At 54.2% G+C, this 16,580-nt stretch overlaps 2 protein-coding genes across 2 annotated transcripts in view; one reads left to right on the forward strand and one right to left on the reverse strand.

The window, feature by feature from the left end:
- SHISA5 (shisa family member 5) overlaps positions 1-14,411 on the forward strand; it is a 34,980-nt gene extending 20,569 nt beyond the window's left edge. Inside the window, exons 3-6 of the mRNA XM_007984120.3 lie at positions 2,237-2,317; positions 12,539-12,654; positions 12,808-13,020; positions 13,195-14,411. Coding sequence (XP_007982311.2) covers positions 2,237-2,317; positions 12,539-12,654; positions 12,808-13,020; positions 13,195-13,274 — 490 coding nt within the window. The 3' untranslated portion in view covers positions 13,275-14,411. The remainder of the gene's footprint in view (positions 1-2,236; positions 2,318-12,538; positions 12,655-12,807; positions 13,021-13,194) is intronic.
- Positions 14,412-14,636: 225 nt separating this feature from the next.
- On the reverse strand, positions 14,637-16,523 carry TREX1 (three prime repair exonuclease 1). Its single transcript, XM_007984121.3, has 2 exons — positions 15,976-16,523; positions 14,637-15,650 (listed from the first exon to the last, which is right to left on the reverse strand). Exon 2 carries the CDS (start codon positions 15,623-15,625, stop codon positions 14,681-14,683), a length of 945 nt encoding a protein of 314 aa, XP_007982312.1. The 5' UTR covers positions 15,626-15,650; positions 15,976-16,523; the 3' UTR covers positions 14,637-14,680.
- Between the last annotated feature and the right edge of the window lie 57 nt (positions 16,524-16,580).

Here is a 16,580-nt window from a genome sequence, read left to right on the forward strand (position 1 = left end):
GCCACCACCCTGCCTGGGTTTTCCATTACTTTTAAATAAATCATCTTGAGGTTTTTTTTTTTTTTTTTTTTTTTTTTTTTTTTTTTTTTGAGACAGAGTCTCGGTCTGTTGCCAAGGCTGGAGATCAGTGGCGCAATCTTGGCTCACTGCAACCTGCATCTCCTGGTTTCAAGCAATTCTCTGCCTCAGCCACCCGAGTAGCTGGGATTACAGGCGCTTGCCACCACACCCGGCTAATTTTTTGTATTTTTAGTAGAGACGGGGGGGTTTCACCATCTTGCTAGGCTGGTCTTCAACTCCTGACCTCGTGATCTACCCACCTTGGCCTCCCAAAGTGCTGGGATTGCAGGTGTGAGCCACCAAACCTGGCTCATCTTGAATTTAATATCATCTTATTTATTTATTATTATTTTTTGAGATGGAGTCTCCCTCTTGTTGCCCAGGCTGGACTGCAATGGCACGATCTCGGCTCACTGCAGCCTCCACCACCTGAGTTCAAGTGATTCTCCTGCCTCAGCCTCCAGAGTAGCTGGGATTACAGGTGCCCGCCACCACGCCTGGCTAATTTTTGTATTTTTAGTTGAGATGGGGTTTTACCATGTTGGCCAGGCTGGTCTTGAACTACCTCAGGTGATCTGCCTGCCTCGGTCTCCCAAAGCGCCAGGATTACAGGTGTGAGTCACTTCACCCGGCCCATATCATTTATTTTTAACCATTCCTATTTCCTGATAAATTATTATTATTATTATTATTTTTGAGATGGAGTCTTGCTGTGTCGCCCAGGCTAGAGTACAGTGATGTGATCTTGGCTTACTGCAACGTCCTGGGTTCAAGCGATTCTCCTGCCTCAGCCTCCCGAGTAGCTGGGATTATAGGTGCGTGCCACTGTGCCTGGCTAATTTTTGTATTTTTAGTAGAGACAGGGTTTCACCATCCTGGACAGGGTAGTCTTGAACTCCTGACTTTGTGATCCACCCTCCTCGGCCTCCCCATTTCTTGATAAGTTCTATTAAAGATATAAATCTCCCACTAAGAACTATTTTATCTGGGTTTCACAAATTTTGATGTATTTTCATCATTCAGTTCTACATACTTGTTAATTTCCTTTTTTACTTCTTTTTTTTTTTTTTTTTTTTTTTGAGACGGAGTCTTGCTCTGTCGCCCAGGCTGGAGTGCAGTGGCCGGATCTCAGCTCACTGCAAGCTCCGCCTCCTGGGTTTACGCCATTCTCCTGCCTCAGCCTCCTGAGTAGCTGGGACTACAGGCACCCGCCACCTCGCCCGGCTAGTTTTTTGTATTTTTTAGTAGAGACGGGGTTTCACCAGGTTAGCCAGGATGGTCTCGATCTCCTGACCTCGTGATCCGCCTGTCTCGGCCTCCCAAAGTGCTGGGATTACAGGCTTGAGCCACCGCGCCCGGCCTCCTTTTTTACTTCTTTGTGATCATGGTATCTCCCCTGCTAGGTAAGTATCTTGTATGAGTTCTTATTTAACACAATTTTATTTTGTTTTAGTTTTATTTTGCTTTTTTTTTTGTACTTTCTTAGTTTCCCAAGGTTTTTTTTTTTTTTTTAGTGCTTTTTAAAAAAAACTTTGTGGCAATGTAGGCCAGGTGCAGTGGCTCACGCCTGTACTCCCAGCACTTTGGGAGGCCAAGGCGGGCAGATCACGAGGTCAGGAGTTCGAGACCAGCCTGGCCAGTATGGCGAAACACCGTCTTTACTAAAAATACAAAAATTAGCTGGGCAAGGTGGCGGGTGCCTGTAATCCCAGCTACTCAGGAGGGTGAGGCAGGAGAATCACTTGAACCCGGGAGGCGGAGGTTGCAGTGAGCCAAGATCATGCCACTGCATTCCAGCCTAGGCAACAGAACAAGACTCCATCTCAAAATAATAATAATAATAATAAACTTTGTGGCAATGTAGTTACTGATTTGTAACTTCATCCTGTTGTGGTCAGAGAAGATCCTTTGTATGGTATCTGTCTTCTAAAATCTGCTGAGATTTGTTTTGTGGCCTAACATGTTCTCTCCTGGAGACAGTCCGGTGGACACCTGAGAGGACGTGTGGCTTTGTGCTGTGAGATCCCAGTGTGGTCAGAGGCCACCTCTGGAAGGCCATTGAAGCCACCGGTTCATAGTAGCTTCCGCACACGTTTTGCGGTGCCCTAAGATAGTGTTTGTGCTGGCGCGCTCGGTGGGGTTTCATTGTGCTGATCATGAGGTTTCCTGTTGGCAGTGTGCCCGCCAGTGTAGAGCCGGTGGAGCAGCTGGGCTCAGCGCTGAGGTTTCGCCCTGGCTACAGCGACCCCATGTTAGGGTAAGTAAAGCCTGCAGGCTGGGTGCATCTTCCTGGCAAAGGTGACAAGAGGACTCAGTGGGGGCCAGCGTACATCTGGGGGACTGGGATGATTCGGTCATTGGGGTGGAGCCCAAGAAGCTGTCACCATATCTGACCGCGAGGACACTTGCTCCTTATGTTGTGAAGGTGTCTTCATTAGCGTGCTGGGGTGGTGGGGACGGGAGTGACTGCGGTCACAGGTTGACAGTTGAAGGACCAGGAGTCGGGGTCACATTGACCAAGATGCTGGGTTGAGTCAGCAGATGACTGATGGGTCCCAATGGGGGCAGGAGTGACAGAGAAGGGGCTGTGTTGGGCATGCGATGATGGTAGATGGGGGTGGGTATATTGCGGTTGGGCATTGGTGACAAGGGTGATGGTGATGGGGTGATGGTGCTGGCAAGCGCATGGTAGTGGGGTGATAACGGTGGGGAGAGATCCTGGGATAACCAATGACACCACAGTTCGTGTCAAGCTTTGTGGGTCGTGGTTACTGTGTCAGGACTCTTCTCTCAGGGAACCAAGGAGCAACCCCAACCCCCAAGCCCCAGTCCCCTTGGCTGGGCTCCGGCCTGTGTTATTGCCATGGTGACAGGAGTTGTGACATCTTCCTGGAGGTGGAATGGGTGTGCAGCCACTAGGGCGGGCTTTCCTGGCTGGGTCTGTTCCACTTGCTGTCTCCCCCCTGCCCTGGTGGATCTAGAAGCCATTTAAAGAAAAGGTCTGCCCAGGAGGGCAGGGTTGCCCCTTTGGAGGAAGAGACCTTGGGCTCTGGGCCTGGGTGGGGGGCTTGGGTTCTTCTTTTGTCCCATCCCATCCTGTAGGCCCAGGCAGGTGTGTGGCCTCACTGGCTACAGCAGAATCAGGGCAGGGTTCCTGTGCATGGAGGAGGGGAAGAAGTGCAGTTGTGCCCCTCTTCAACACCTCAGGGCTGGTTGGAGCCTGAGATCTCTACAGGCCTTCCCCTCCGTGTCCAGGAGCCCAGAAGCGGCTGGCTGTCCTGCCCCGAGGCCCAGGATCGTGGGCTTTCAGATGGCCCTGTGGGAGATGCCTACGCCCAGCCTGTGTGGGCCTGGAGGCAGTCCAGGAGTGGGCCTCGTCCTGAGGACAATGGGCATCACGGAGGGTCCTGGGAGCGCTGGGGACTGAATGGTGTTTTAGGAAGACCACACTGGCTGCTCTGTGGAAGATGGAAAGAGCAGATGGGGCAGGTGTGGGAGGTGGGAAGTTGTTTCTGTAGGAGATGGCCTTAGGCAGCATCCTGGCCAGAGGCACTGGAGGCCAGAGAGAGCCAGAGCTTGGAGGGGAGAGGTGAGGATGGAGACATACATTCAGCAGCTCCCTCAAGGGAGGGTGTGGAGGGAGCGGGAGGGACCTGGTGCTGGACACTGGACAAAGGCAGGCTTGCGGTGAAGTGCACTGTGGAATAGAGATTTCACACCATGGAGTCCATGGCACCCTGGGCAAGAGCCAGGCAGTGGAGCAGACTGAAGAGCGGTTGGAAATTGTATGCTGGTTGCAGGCAACTCCTTGGAGAGTTTTGGCCGTGAATGGATGAGGAATAAGACAGGCATTGAAGCTGGGCACAGTGCCACACTCCTGTAGTCCCAGCTACTTGGGAGGCTGAGGCAGGAGGATCACTAGAGGCCAGGAGTTCAGGGGTACAGTGAGCTATGATCCTGCCTGGGAGTAATCCCTGCACTCCAGCCTGGGCGACATAGCGAGACCCCGTGGATTTTTTTTTTTTTTTTTTAAGGGAGGCCGGGTGTGGTGGCTAATGCGTATAATCCCAGCACTTTAGGAGGCTGACACGGACAGATCACCTGAGGCCAGGAAATCAAGACCAGCCTGGACAACATGGTGAAACCCCGTCTCTACTAAAAATACAAAAATTAGCCGGGCGTGTTGGCAGGTGCCTGTAATTCCAACTACTCTGTAGGCTGAGGCAGGAGAATCACTTGAACCCAGGAGGCAAAGGTTGCCGTGAGCCGAGATTGCGCCACTGCACTCCAGCCTGGGCGACAGAGTAAGAGTCCGTCTCAAAAACAACAACAAAAAAGGGAGTTGGAGAATCCTTGTGAAGGGTTTCTTGTGGTGTTGTTTTTTTTTTTTTTTTTTTTTTTTTCCCTTCCAATGGTAGTGATTTGAGCTGGGACAGCAAAGAGGAGACAGTGCAGAACAAGCTCCCAGAGGGGCATAGGAGGAGGAGTGGCTTCCTGGGGTTGTGGCAACAGGGAGGTGACTGGGGCCAGCTCAGCTGCACCTCTGACTCCCCAAGGTATGCGTGTGGGACCTGTTCTGTTAGCCCAGCTGCCGCCGTGGCGTGCACAGCACTGGGCCTCCTGTGCTGTGTGCTTGGTGCGCCCTGCTGCCTCCTGCCCCAGGCTATTTTGCCCATGCACTGAGAAGAGCAGGTGACTGGAGTGATGCTCCCCATCCCGCACCTCATGTCATCCCTTGTCCTCTGCTTGGTTCTGAGCCCCAGCTTATGCCTAGGACCTGCTTTATAAAGGTGCAGGAGCAAAAGAAGTGGGTGCTGGGAGGAGAGGGGGGGACAGGGTCATCAGTGACTCCTCTCTTTTGAACACTCTCAGGTGGCTGCCTGTCTGGCTCCCAAAGAGACATCCTCTGCTGGGCATACGTGTGCTGCCTACCTGGCCAAGGGCACTGTTTGTCCACTGGAGAGTTGGCTCCTTGGTGAGGGTCTGGCCCCTGCTGTCAAGGCCATGGCCAGGAGCTCAGGAGAAGCCAGGCAGGGGAAAGACCCCAGGCCAGGGGCCCCACCCAGCTCTGCCCCACTCCCTGCCACTGACCTCTCCTCCTCTTCGTATTTTGGGACCCTTGCCTCAGACTGTCTCCCTCAGGGGTTTTTTTTTTTTTTTTTTTTTTTTTTTGAGATGGAGTGTCTGTCCTGTTGCCCAGGCTGGAGTACAGTGGCACAATCTCTGCTCACTGCAACCTCTGCCTCCTGGGTTCAAGCCATTCTCCTGCCTCAGCTTCCTGGGTAGCTGGGATTACAGGTGCTGGCCACTATGCCCGGCTAATTTTTGTATTTTTAGTAGAGATGGGGTTTCACCATGTTGGCCAGACTTGTCTCGAGCTCCTGACTTCGTGATTTGCCCGCCTCAGCCTCCCAAAATGCTGGGATTACAGGCGTGAGCCACCGTGCCTGACCTGGACTACTTTTTGACTTTTCTAGGCATGAGGCAGCAGGCTGGAGCCTGGATTCAGATGGGTCCACATATGCCTGGCCCAGAACCCCTGCCGCAGGAGGATGCCACCCATGGCAGGGGTTATAGTGTGGCCCTGTTTGTGGGCTCAGGGTTGGCCCAGGTCTTCTGCCCCCTAGACTTTGGCAAGTGAATCTCTGTTTAATGGTGAGTGGCTCCAGCCATTCATGGCTTGTTCACTCCCTAGAGCTTCCTTAGTCTCCTGGTTGTTTTGGATCCTGCCCTCATGTCCTCTTCCCAGCTCCTTGCACTCACGGGACTGTCGGGCAAGACTGTTGGGTTTCTAAGCACCGAGTGGCAGAAGCTCTGGCTGCAGACCCCAAGGAGGCCACCATTGACCCTCTGCCATGACTCCACTGCCACAGTGCAGGGGAAAGGGAGAGAGGCCCATTAGGCAAGGTGTGGCCACAGCCACTGTGCTACCTCCCAGCCCTCAAAGCGTCCTTTTTGTGGTTCTCAGGCCCTCTGTGGTACAGCCTGTCTGGGGCCTTGCTGACACCATGGGGGTAGTGTGGGTATCCCAGGTCCAGAGCCAGCCTGTTCACTGTCAGGCCTCTGAGCCCACGCCAAGCCATCGCATCCCCTGTGACTTGCACGTATATACGGCCTGAAGTAACTGAAGAATCACAAAAGAAGTGCAAATGCCCTGCCTCGCCTTAACTGATAACATTCCACCATAAAAGAAGTGAAAATGGCCGATCCTTGCCTTAAGGGATAATATTATCTTGTGAAATTCCTTTTCCTGGCTCATCCTGGCTCAAAAAGCTCCCCCACTGAGCACCTTGTAACCCCCACTCCTGCCCGTCAGAGAACAACCCCCCTTTGACTGTAATTTTCCTTTACCTACCCAAACCCTATAAAACAGCCCCACACTTATCTCCCTTCACTGACTCTCTTTTCGGACTCAGCCCATCTGCACCCAGGTGAAATAAACAGCCATGTTGCTCACACAAAGCCTGTTTGGTGGTCTCTTCACACGGACGCGCATGACATTCACAGTCTAAGGCTTGGAGCCTTCCATTTCTTGGAGGCCCCCCAGTTCTCCCCAGACCCTACAATCCTGCCCGAACTCCCTGCCAGGGTGGCTGCTTCTCTGCCTTCTGTTCTCTCCTGCTTGGGCTGACTCTGCCTTTTGATCTTGGCCCCAGCCTTGGGGCCTTTGGAGACCCCATTCCTTCCTCTCAGAGGCGTGGTTCCTTTGGTACTGTAGCCATGTGTGGCCTTGGACCCTAGGCCCACTCTGCAAGCACCCCTTGAATTTGCTTGGTTTTCTAAGGTCACCATGCCTGGATGTCCTGCCAGGAGCTACCAATGGGGTCCCTGAGTGAATTTATTCATTTACCCGTCCGATATTTATTGATTCATTCACAAGATTGTTTAAAAAATTTTTTTGATTGAGCACTCACCATATGGTAGGCACTGGAAATACAGTGGTGGCCGAAAGCTATATTGGATTATAATGGTACAAAGCAGGGGCAAGATGTAGTTGATCAAATGCTCACACACAACAGAGTGTCTGTTTATGAACTGAGGTAGAAAGGAATTTAATTCCATGTGGGCATGTGCTAAGGGGCCTGGCCTCTTCTGCGTGGTGGTGAAGGTGCTCCTGAGGAAGTGACACTTTGAGCTGAGGCCTGAGGGGTGAGCAGAAATGAGTTAGGTGTGGCTGAGATGACAAGAGGAAAGGGCTGAGCTGGCAGAAGGATCTGCATGTGCAAAGGCCTTGAGTAGGACACAGCATGGTGCTTTCAAAGCTGAAAGGAGGGGGATGGGACTGAGCACCGAGGTTGAAGGAGAGGGGCCAGTTCCAGACCACACATGACTTTGTGGGCCTAATAGGGAGTTTTATTTTATTTAAAATGTTAATTAAAGGTCGGGCACGGTGGCTCACGCCTGTAATCCCAGCACTTTGGGAGGCCAAGGTGGGCAGATCACCTGAGGTCAGGAGTTCGAGACCAGCCTGGCCAACATGGTAAAGCCCCATCTCTACTAAAAATACACAAATTAGCCAGGTGTGGTGGCGTATGCCTGTAGTTCCAGTTTCTCTGGAGGCTGAGGCATGAGAATCACTTGAAACCTGGGAGGTGGAGGTTGCAGTGAGCTGAGATCACACCACTGTATTCTAGCCCTATGACAGAGAAAGACTCTGTCTCAAAAAAATAAATAAATAAAATAATAAAATAAAATTTTAATTAAATATTAAAATCTAGCCTGGGCAACACAGTGAGACCCTGTCTCTATAAAAAATAAAAAAAATAGCAGAGTGTGGTGGTGCGTGCCTGTGGTTCCAGCTACTTGGGGGACTGAGGTGGAAGGATCACTTGAGCCTGGGAGTTTGAGGCTGCAGTGAGCTGTGATTGTGCCACTGCACTCCAGCCTGGGCAACAAAGTGAGACCCCACCTCAAAAAAAAAATAAATAAAATTTCCTTTATTATAAGTTTCAGTGTCTGGTGAGATAAATCTTCTTCTTCTTCTTCTTTTTTTTTTTTTTGACAGATTCTCACTCAGTCTCCCAGGCAGGAGCAAGCTTCCTGAGTAGATGGGATTACAGGTGCGTGCCACCATGCCTGGCTAATTTTTGATTTTTTTGATAGGTAAAGACGGAGTTTTGCCATGTTGCCCAGGCTGGTCTCGAACTCCTGGGCTCAAGCTTCCCAAAAGCCTCGGCCTCCCAAAGTACTGAGATTACAGGTGTGAGCCACAGCACGTGGCCTCTCTTCTTCTTTTATCGTCAACTATAATACATATACAGGAAAGCACAGATACACACACTCTATTTAACATGTAATTATAAAGCAAATTCCTTTGTAATCCCAAGAGCTACAGGAGCCATAGCTGGCGTTGGAGTAGGGGGTGACATGATGGACCCTGCAGGGTGGCCGGAGAACAGGGGAGACAGATTGGAGAGAGTGCTGGTGGGAGAGGAGGAGCTGAAGGGATAGGCTGGACTTTGCTCGCTGTGGTGTGTCAGCCAGGGCCCCAGGGTCGCCCTCTAGGCCTAGATGGATGCAGAAGCTCCTCCTGGAGGCTGGTGGAGCAGGGCCGGTGGGTTAGGTGGAAGTGGGGGTGGGGGTGCTGCTGAGCTAGAGTGTGGTTGGGGCCCACAGAGGCTGGGGTGGCTCTTGGACTCCCTAGTGGCCAGGCTGCATTCCGAGGCCAGGCCCCGCAGGCTCCGCTCAGAGAGGCAGCTCTGGGAGGCAGCTGGGGCACCTCTGCTTCCCCTCCTCTCCGGCCTCCACCCCTTGGCTCCTTGGCTGCTAGCCCGCTACTGGGTGGGGCCATCCTGTGTCTTTAAGAGGGTGGAACGGGGCCTCGCGTCTGTGCTTCCTGTGGCCGACGTCATCTGGAGGAGATTTGCTTTCCTTTTCTCCAAAAGGGGAGGAAGTTGAAACTGAGTGGCCCACGATGGGAAGAGGGGAAGCCCAGGGGTACAGGAGGCCTCTGGGTGAAGGCAGAGGCTAATATGGGGTGAGCTTGGGCCCCATGCTGTGTGTGTGTGTGAGAGACAGACACTGAGAGAGCTCTGGAGGGATGATAATGGCCTTGCGGTCGCGTGTCATTGATGGCGTGTGAATGTGTGTGCGTTTCTCCGTTCCTGCCTCTGGTTGGGCGGGAAGACACCTATAGTCTGCTGGTCCTGTCTTAGGGCCTTGTCCTGGACGGCCTGGGGCTGATGGCTCCTGCTTTGAGAGTCCTGAGGGGTGCTTTTGAGCCTGGAGTCTTTAGCTCTGTCCCTGGCTGTGTTGTGGGGCCCTGCTGAAGTTGTGCAGCCCCAGGGCGGGGAGGGGGGGAACCCACACCCTCCTTGGGCCTCTGTGGGGCAGAGGCTGAGGGGATGCCCTACAACTCTGGAGTTTTTGAATGCGTTTGATGCAGTTACCAAGCATTTGCCTTTTGTTAGAATAAAACTTGGGTTGGGCATGGTGGCTGACACCTTTTTAAAAACTTACTATTTTTTATTTTTTTGGAGATGGAGTCTCGCTCTGTCACCCAGGCTGGAGTGCAGTGGCGCGATCTCGGATCACTGCAACCTCTGCCTCGTGGGTTCACATGATTCTCCTGCCGAAGCCTCCAGAGTAGCTGGAACTACAGGCACGTGCCACCACCCCGGCTAATTCTTTTTTTTTTTTGTATTTTAGTAGAGATGGGGTTTCACTATGTTGCCCAGGCTGGTCTCAAATTCCTGACCCCAGGCGATTGTTTTGGCCTCCAAAAGTGTTAGGATTACAGGCGTGAACCACTGCTCCTGGCCTATTTATTTTATTTTTTAATTTTTTGAGATGGAGTCTTCCTCTGTCGCTCACGCTGGAGTGCAGTGGCGCCATCTTAGCTCACTGCAACCTCCACCTCCTGGGTTCAAGCGATTCTCCTGCCTCAGGTTCCTGAGTAGCTGGGACTACAGTCTTGTGCCACTACGCCCGGCTAATTTTTGTGTTTTTAGTAGAGTCAGGGTTTCACCATGTTGGCCAGGGTAGTCTAGAACTCCTGACCTCGAGCGATATGCCCACCTTGGCCTCTCAAAGTGTTGGGATCAAGGGCGTGAACCACCGCACCTGGCCAGTTTTTTATTTTTATTTTTTATTTATTTACTTTTTTGAGACGGAGTTTTGCTTTTGTTGCCTAGGCTGGAGTGCAATGGTGTGATCTCGGCCTACTGCAATGTCTGCCTCCCCGGGTTCAAGAGATTCTCCTGCACAAGCTTCCCAAGTAGCTGGGATTGCAAGCACCCGCCATCATGCCCGGCTAATTTTTTTTGTACTTACTTGAACTCCAGATCTCAGGTGCCTCGGCCTCCCAAAGTGCTGGGATTATAGGTGTGAGCCACCGCGTCCAGCTGTTATTTATTTATTTATTTATTTTTTGACACGAGTCTCTGTTGCCCAGGCTGGAGTGCAGTGGCCTGATCTCAGCTCACTGCAAGCTCCGCCTCCTGGGTTTACGCCATTCTCCTGCCTCAGCCTCCTGAGTAGCTGGGACTACAGGCGCCCGCCACGTCGCCCGGCTAGTTTGTATTTTTTTAGTAGAGACGGAGTTTCACTGGGTTAGCCAGGATGGTCTCAATCTCCTGACCTTGTGATCCACCCGTCTCGGCCTCCCAAAGTGCTGGGTTTACAGGCTTGAGCCACCGCGCCCAGCCCGTTTTTTATTTTTTAAAATCTTTTATCACCCAGCACAAAATGTCAGGCTAACAGTTTTTTTTTTGTTTGTTTGTTTTTCTTTTTCTTTTTTCGAGACAGAGCCTCACTCTGTCTCCCACGCTGGAATGCAGTGGCGCGATCTTGGCTCACTACAACCTCTGCCTCCCGGGTTCAAGCAATTCTCCTGCCTCAGCCTCCTGAGTAGCTGGGATTACTGGCGTGCACCACCACGACCGGCTAATTTTTGTATTTTTAGTAGAGACAGGGTTTCGCCATGTTGGCCAGGCTGGTCTCAAACTCCTAAGCTTGTGATCCACCCACCTTGGCCTCCCAAAGTGCTGGGATTATAGGCATGAGTCACAGTGCCTGGCCGGCCATGATGACAGTTTTAATCCCAGCACTTTGAGAGGCCGAGGAGGGAAGATAGCTTGAGGCCAGGAGTTGGAAACCAGTTAGGTAACATAGTGAGACCCCTGTCTCTACAAAAATAAATGTGGTAGTGCATGCTTGTGGTTCCAGCTACTGGGGAGGCTGAGGTGGGAGAATCACTTCAGCCTGGGAGGTGGAGGCTGCAGTGAACTGTGATCACACCACTGCACTCCAACCTGGGCGACAGAGCGAGACCCCGTCTCAAAAAATAAATTGAAAAAGAGAAGAATGAAGCTTGGCCTCTGCGAACACGGCAGGGTGGCTAGTAAGGGGCTCTGTCTGCACTTGGAAGTCAGGTTTTTCTGTTTTTTTTTTTTGAGACAGTTTTGCTCCTGTCTCCAGGCTGGTATGCAGTGGCGTGATCTCAGCTCACTGCAACCTCTGCCTCTCAGGTTCAAGCAATTCTCCTGCCTCAACCTCCCAAGTAGCTGGGATTACAGGCACCTGTCACCGTGCCTGGCTAATTTTTGTATTTTTAGTAGAGACAGGGTTTCACCATGTCGGCTAGGCTGGTCTCGAACTCCAGACCTCAGGTAATCCGCCCTCCTCGGCCTCCCAAAGTGCTGGGATTGTAGGCATGAGCCATCGCCCCCGCCTAGAAGTCAATTTTGGTGAACTTCCCAGCCCAGGCTTGCTTTCTCAAAGGGCAGGCCCTCTGACCTCCTGCCTCCAGGCCTCTGTGTCCTCCCCTTGGCTCTTGGCCCTTTCACCTGTAGAAGTGGCCGAGCAGGTCAGAGGTGGGGGACCCAGGGGTGTGTGTGACCCCTGGCACAGTGCTTGGCACACAGCAAGCTTGCAGGCAGAGGCAACTGTCCTTATCACTCAGGGGCCAGCCTCCCTGCCCTGGGGCTGTCGTGGAGTGCAGGGGAACACTAGGGGCCTCCTGTTCCGGCCACACTGGCTTCTTCCCTCCTGGGGCTTCTCTCTCTCTTCACCCCGTGCTTCCTGAGCCATTTTACCTTCACTGTCTGCCTCCTACACTGGACTGTGGGCTCCCAGAGGCCAGGGCTGGCTGTCTTGCCCACTGTTAAGTGTTTTGACTCAAATCACAGTGCCTGACTATGGCATGTGCCCTATACCCACCTCCTGATCACTTGGCTGTGAGGCGGACAAGATAGATGTATGTGTGTGGGGTGGGACCTGAGCTTCCTCCCATGCCTCTGAGGGTGGGACAAGCGGGGCAGACGCGGGGCGAGATGGTTACAGAGACTCACATATACCCCAGTTTACACACAAGGAAACAGATTGAAACAGGTGCAGGCCACCCGACAAGGAAGTAGCTGTATCTGTATTGTCCAGACCCCTTCTGGCAAGAGGGGCGTGCCCTGGGAAGGGGTAGAGTGTGGATGCTGGTCTGGGGGGAGGGTCGAGGGGCCCCAGGTCACATCCAGCTCTTTGGCAGGTTCGGAGCAACCTTGGCCGTTGGCCTGACCATCTTTGTGCTGTCTGTCGTCACTATCATCATCTGCTTCACCTGCTCCTGCTGCTGCCTGTACAAGACGTGCCGCCGACCACGTCGTAAGTGTGCCTACCCTGCTCCACTGTGACCCCCTGGGATGGCAAGGGGAGCTGACCAGGCCCTGCTTTGGCTAAGCTGGAGGGATGGGTGACAAGCCTGGCCCTAAGACCTGGGGAGGTGGAGGAGGGTCCTCACTGGAATTCTCTTTGCAGCGGTTGTCACCACCACCACATCCACCACTGTGGTGCATGCCCCTTATCCTCAGCCTCCAAGTGTGCCACCCAGCTACCCTGGACCAAGCTACCAGGGCTACCACACCATGCCACCTCAGCCAGGGATGCCAGCAGCACCCTACCCAATGCAGTACCCACCACCTTACCCGGCCCAACCCATGGGCCCGCCGGCCTACCACGAGACCCTCGCTGGTGAGTGCCCCTGCTGACTCTAGCCCTGCCTAACTTCTTGAGTATCTGCCAGCATCCTTCGGGCACCCATCCCAGAGTACATCACTGAATAGGCCTCTGCCCCTTTCTGCTCGCCTGCCACTCATACGGCAGCCCACCATGCTCACAGCCAACCAGGATCCTCTCTGCTTTCAGGAGGAGCAGCCGCGCCCTACCCTGCCAGCCAGCCTCCTTACAACCCGGCCTACATGGATGCCCCGAAGGCGGCCCTCTGAGCGTCCTCCGGCCTCTCTGGCTGCCACTTGGTTATGCTGTGTGTGAGTGGTGTGCACGCACAGTTCCTTATGTCCCAGCCGTGCTGTGTGTGTCCTGCCTGTGTATGTAGCTTCCTCTGATGCTGACGAGGTGGGGAATGATCCTTGCCAGAGTGGGCTGGGACCAGACTTTGTTCTCTTCCTCACCTGAAATTATGCTTCCTAAAATCTCAAACCAAACTCAAAGAATGGGGTGGTGGGGGCACCCTGTGAGGTGGCCCCTGAGAGGTGGGGGGGTTCTCCAGGGCACATCTGGAGTTCTTCTCCAGCTTACCCTAGGGTGACCAAGTATGGCCTGTCACACCAGGGTGGCGCAGCTTTCTGTATGATGCAGATGTGTCCTGGTTTTGGCAGTGCAGCCAGCTGCTGCTTGAGGTGATGCGGGCAAAGCTTGGGATCTGACCAAGTTGGGCTTTGATTCTTTAGGCAGATGTCCCATTGTTCCCTGGAGCCTGTGTCGTGCCTGTTGGGGGTCAGGCAGCCTCCTGATGCCAGAACACCTCAGGCAGAGCCCTACTCACCTGATAGCTGTCTGCCTGGACTGTTCCCTGTCCCTGCATCTTCCCTGGGACCACCCAGAGGGCCACATCTACACACAGCCTAGCTGCCCACAGGGAGCTCTGCTGCCCTTGCTGGCCCTGCCCTTCCCACAGGTGAGCAGGGCTCCTGTCCACCAGCACACTCAGGTCTCTTCCCTGCAGTGTTTTCATTTTATTTTAGCCGAACATTTTGCCTGTTTTGTTTTAAACATGATAGTTGATATGAGACTGAAACCCCAGGGTAGTGGAGGGAAATTGGCTCAGAGGAGACGGACAACCTGGCAACTGTGAGTCCCTGCTTCCCCTGACACCAGCCTCATGGAATATGCAACTCCTGTACCCCAGTCCAGGGTGTTCTGGCAGCAGGGACACCTGGGCCAAGGGGCCATCTGGACCAAAGGTGGGGTGTGGGGCCCTGGATGGCAGCTCTGGCCCAGACATGAATACCTCGGTGTTCCTCCTCCATTACTGTTTCACCAGAGCTGTCTTAGCTTCGAATCTGTTGTGTTTCTGAGTCTGGGGTCTGTACTCTTGTTTATAATAAATGCAATCGTTTGGAGCTGCTGCCCCCTTTCTTCCTGGCTGCTGGGATTGGAATCAGGCTGTACTGTTTCCATCAACCATTCGGGCTTCTCGTGTTTTCCCTACTTTTATTGAGCTCAGTTAGTTATCATCCTGCTAGGGAAAGTGAGGGACAAACACTATGCCCTCCTCCCCAGGTCCCTGAGTGTGGGCAGAGGTCTGGACTGCCAAGAAGGGTAGGAGCCAAGTGACCACTCAATGCTGGAGGGGGGGGGGGTCTTTATTCATCAGATTTTCCTTCTTGGCCTACTCCCCAGGTGCAGCCAGGGATAGTCCATACAGTGTGGCCACTGCCAAGGTCAGGACGGCCAGTAGACCCAGTGGTGCCAGCAGCCCCTCCCTGGGTAGGGCTCCAGGGTCCTTCATTGGAGGAAGATCCTTGGGTCTCCTTCTCTCTCCAAGGCTGGGACTAGTGTTCCTGGTTGTGGCCAGGTGTGCAGGGGCTATGACAGCAGATGGTCTTGGCTTGGTCCCAGCAGAGGCTGTGACCCCATACATGGGCCTGATGGTGCTGAAGGGCCTGGCGTGAGCATCCACCCACCGCAGCAGGGCCTGTGGTCTCCACTGACAGATGCTGAGCAGGGCCAGGACATCACCCTCAGCCGTGTGCGAGTCCGGAGGGGACTGTCCATACAGGCGTGTGTAGATGCTGCCTAGGCTGTAGCTCTTCCTTGGGCCGTGTTCTGAGGGGCTGCCTGCTCGCTCCACGGCCTTCAGTGCAGTGATGCTATCCACACAGAAGGCACCATCCAGAGCACTGGTGAGGCCTAGCATAGCCAGCTCTGCTTGGAGCAGGGGGAAGTCATAGCGGTCACCATTGTGTGCCACCAGGCACCAGGGCTGTGGCTGGCGCCGCAGGAAGGCTAGGAGCAGGTTGGCCAGGTTGTCATCGAAACATTGACGCCCATGCGCTGCCAGCACAGCTGTGCTCAGACCTGTGATCTCGCTGGCTGCAGGGCTGCAGGCTTTTCCCGGAGCCACGCACAGGGAGAGCTTGTCTACCACACGCGGTGGTGGAGGAACTGTGGGAGGTGGTCCCTGAGAGGTGGGGGGGCTCTCCAGGGCACATCTGTGGACAGCCAGCAGGCACAGCTCTGTGACCTTGGGCTGGGAGAAGGGCAAGCCAGTGGCCTCCATGTCGAAAAAGATGAGGGTCTGCATGGGCCCCGGGGGCAGGGCCTGCGAGCCCATGGTTGGGTAGGACCTGCCGCTGAGCCTGGGGAGGAGCATGGGGTGGGTGTGTGAGTGCCCAGTGTTAAGATCCGAAGGGGAGGGAGTGGGGTAGGGGGTAGGGGGTGGGCAGAAGCACATCTCAGGCCTTCCCTGCACAATCCTGCCCTGTCTGTGAGCTCCAGGGCCCATTTTCAGGCAGGAAGTTGGAGAGGGTGGGGTGGTTTCCTTAGTGGGACCAGCACATTCGACTGTCTGAGAGGGCTCCCTCTTCACATGACTTGGCCCCTCCCCTAGTGCCCCCTTAGTCTGGGGTCGGGGAACCCATGGCCCTCCTGCCCTGCGCCATCCCCTTGGGGAGCCACACTTACCGTAGCAGGCAGGCAGGCAGGCAGTAGTGACTTTGCTGCACACTCTCCCGCGGCTCTCGCTGGCAGCGGTGGCGGGAAGTGAAACTTGGTGTGGGCCCGCCTACAGCCCCACGTGAGCCAGGCCCGCCCTGCTCGTCAGCCTGCCTGGTCTGTCCCTCTCGCTAACATCCGTCCCCCCACCCCCACTTCCCCGCCCTCAGGGGACCCCAGAGGCCTTCTGAGATCCACGGCTGTGGCCTGATGGTGGCACAATGCACCGGGCCATCACACCAATGATAGGCAGCTGGAAGGACCAGGGCAGTGGCGCCAGACCAGCTCCTGGTGTTACACACTGCTGGGAGCTCCTGCTGCAGCCCTTTCGTGCCCACCTGTGGGTCCCACTTTTCCAGGCTTTCCTGGTTTAGGCCTGGGCCAAGAGCCACCTCCTTCCCTGCCACACAATGGTTTCTTCCCATGGCCCCAGCCCAAAGCAATGACTCAGGACAATTCCACAGGCAGGGCAGGGCTCCTTCCTCAAGGCAGATCGGTTACCATGGGGACTGGGGCTCAGCAGCAGCCAGGGACAGGAAGAAGGATCCCAGCCACTCAAGGTCCCGGTCCCGGTC

Source organism: Chlorocebus sabaeus, chromosome 22 (genome assembly GCF_047675955.1).
Source record: "Chlorocebus sabaeus isolate Y175 chromosome 22, mChlSab1.0.hap1, whole genome shotgun sequence".
Classification (NCBI taxonomy): Eukaryota; Metazoa; Chordata; class Mammalia; order Primates; family Cercopithecidae; genus Chlorocebus; species Chlorocebus sabaeus.

Coding starts and splice junctions, on each gene's coding strand:
- TREX1 (XM_007984121.3), bottom strand. CDS start 15,625: ATGGGCTCGCAGGCCCTGCCCCCGGGGCCCATGCAGACCCTCATCTTT.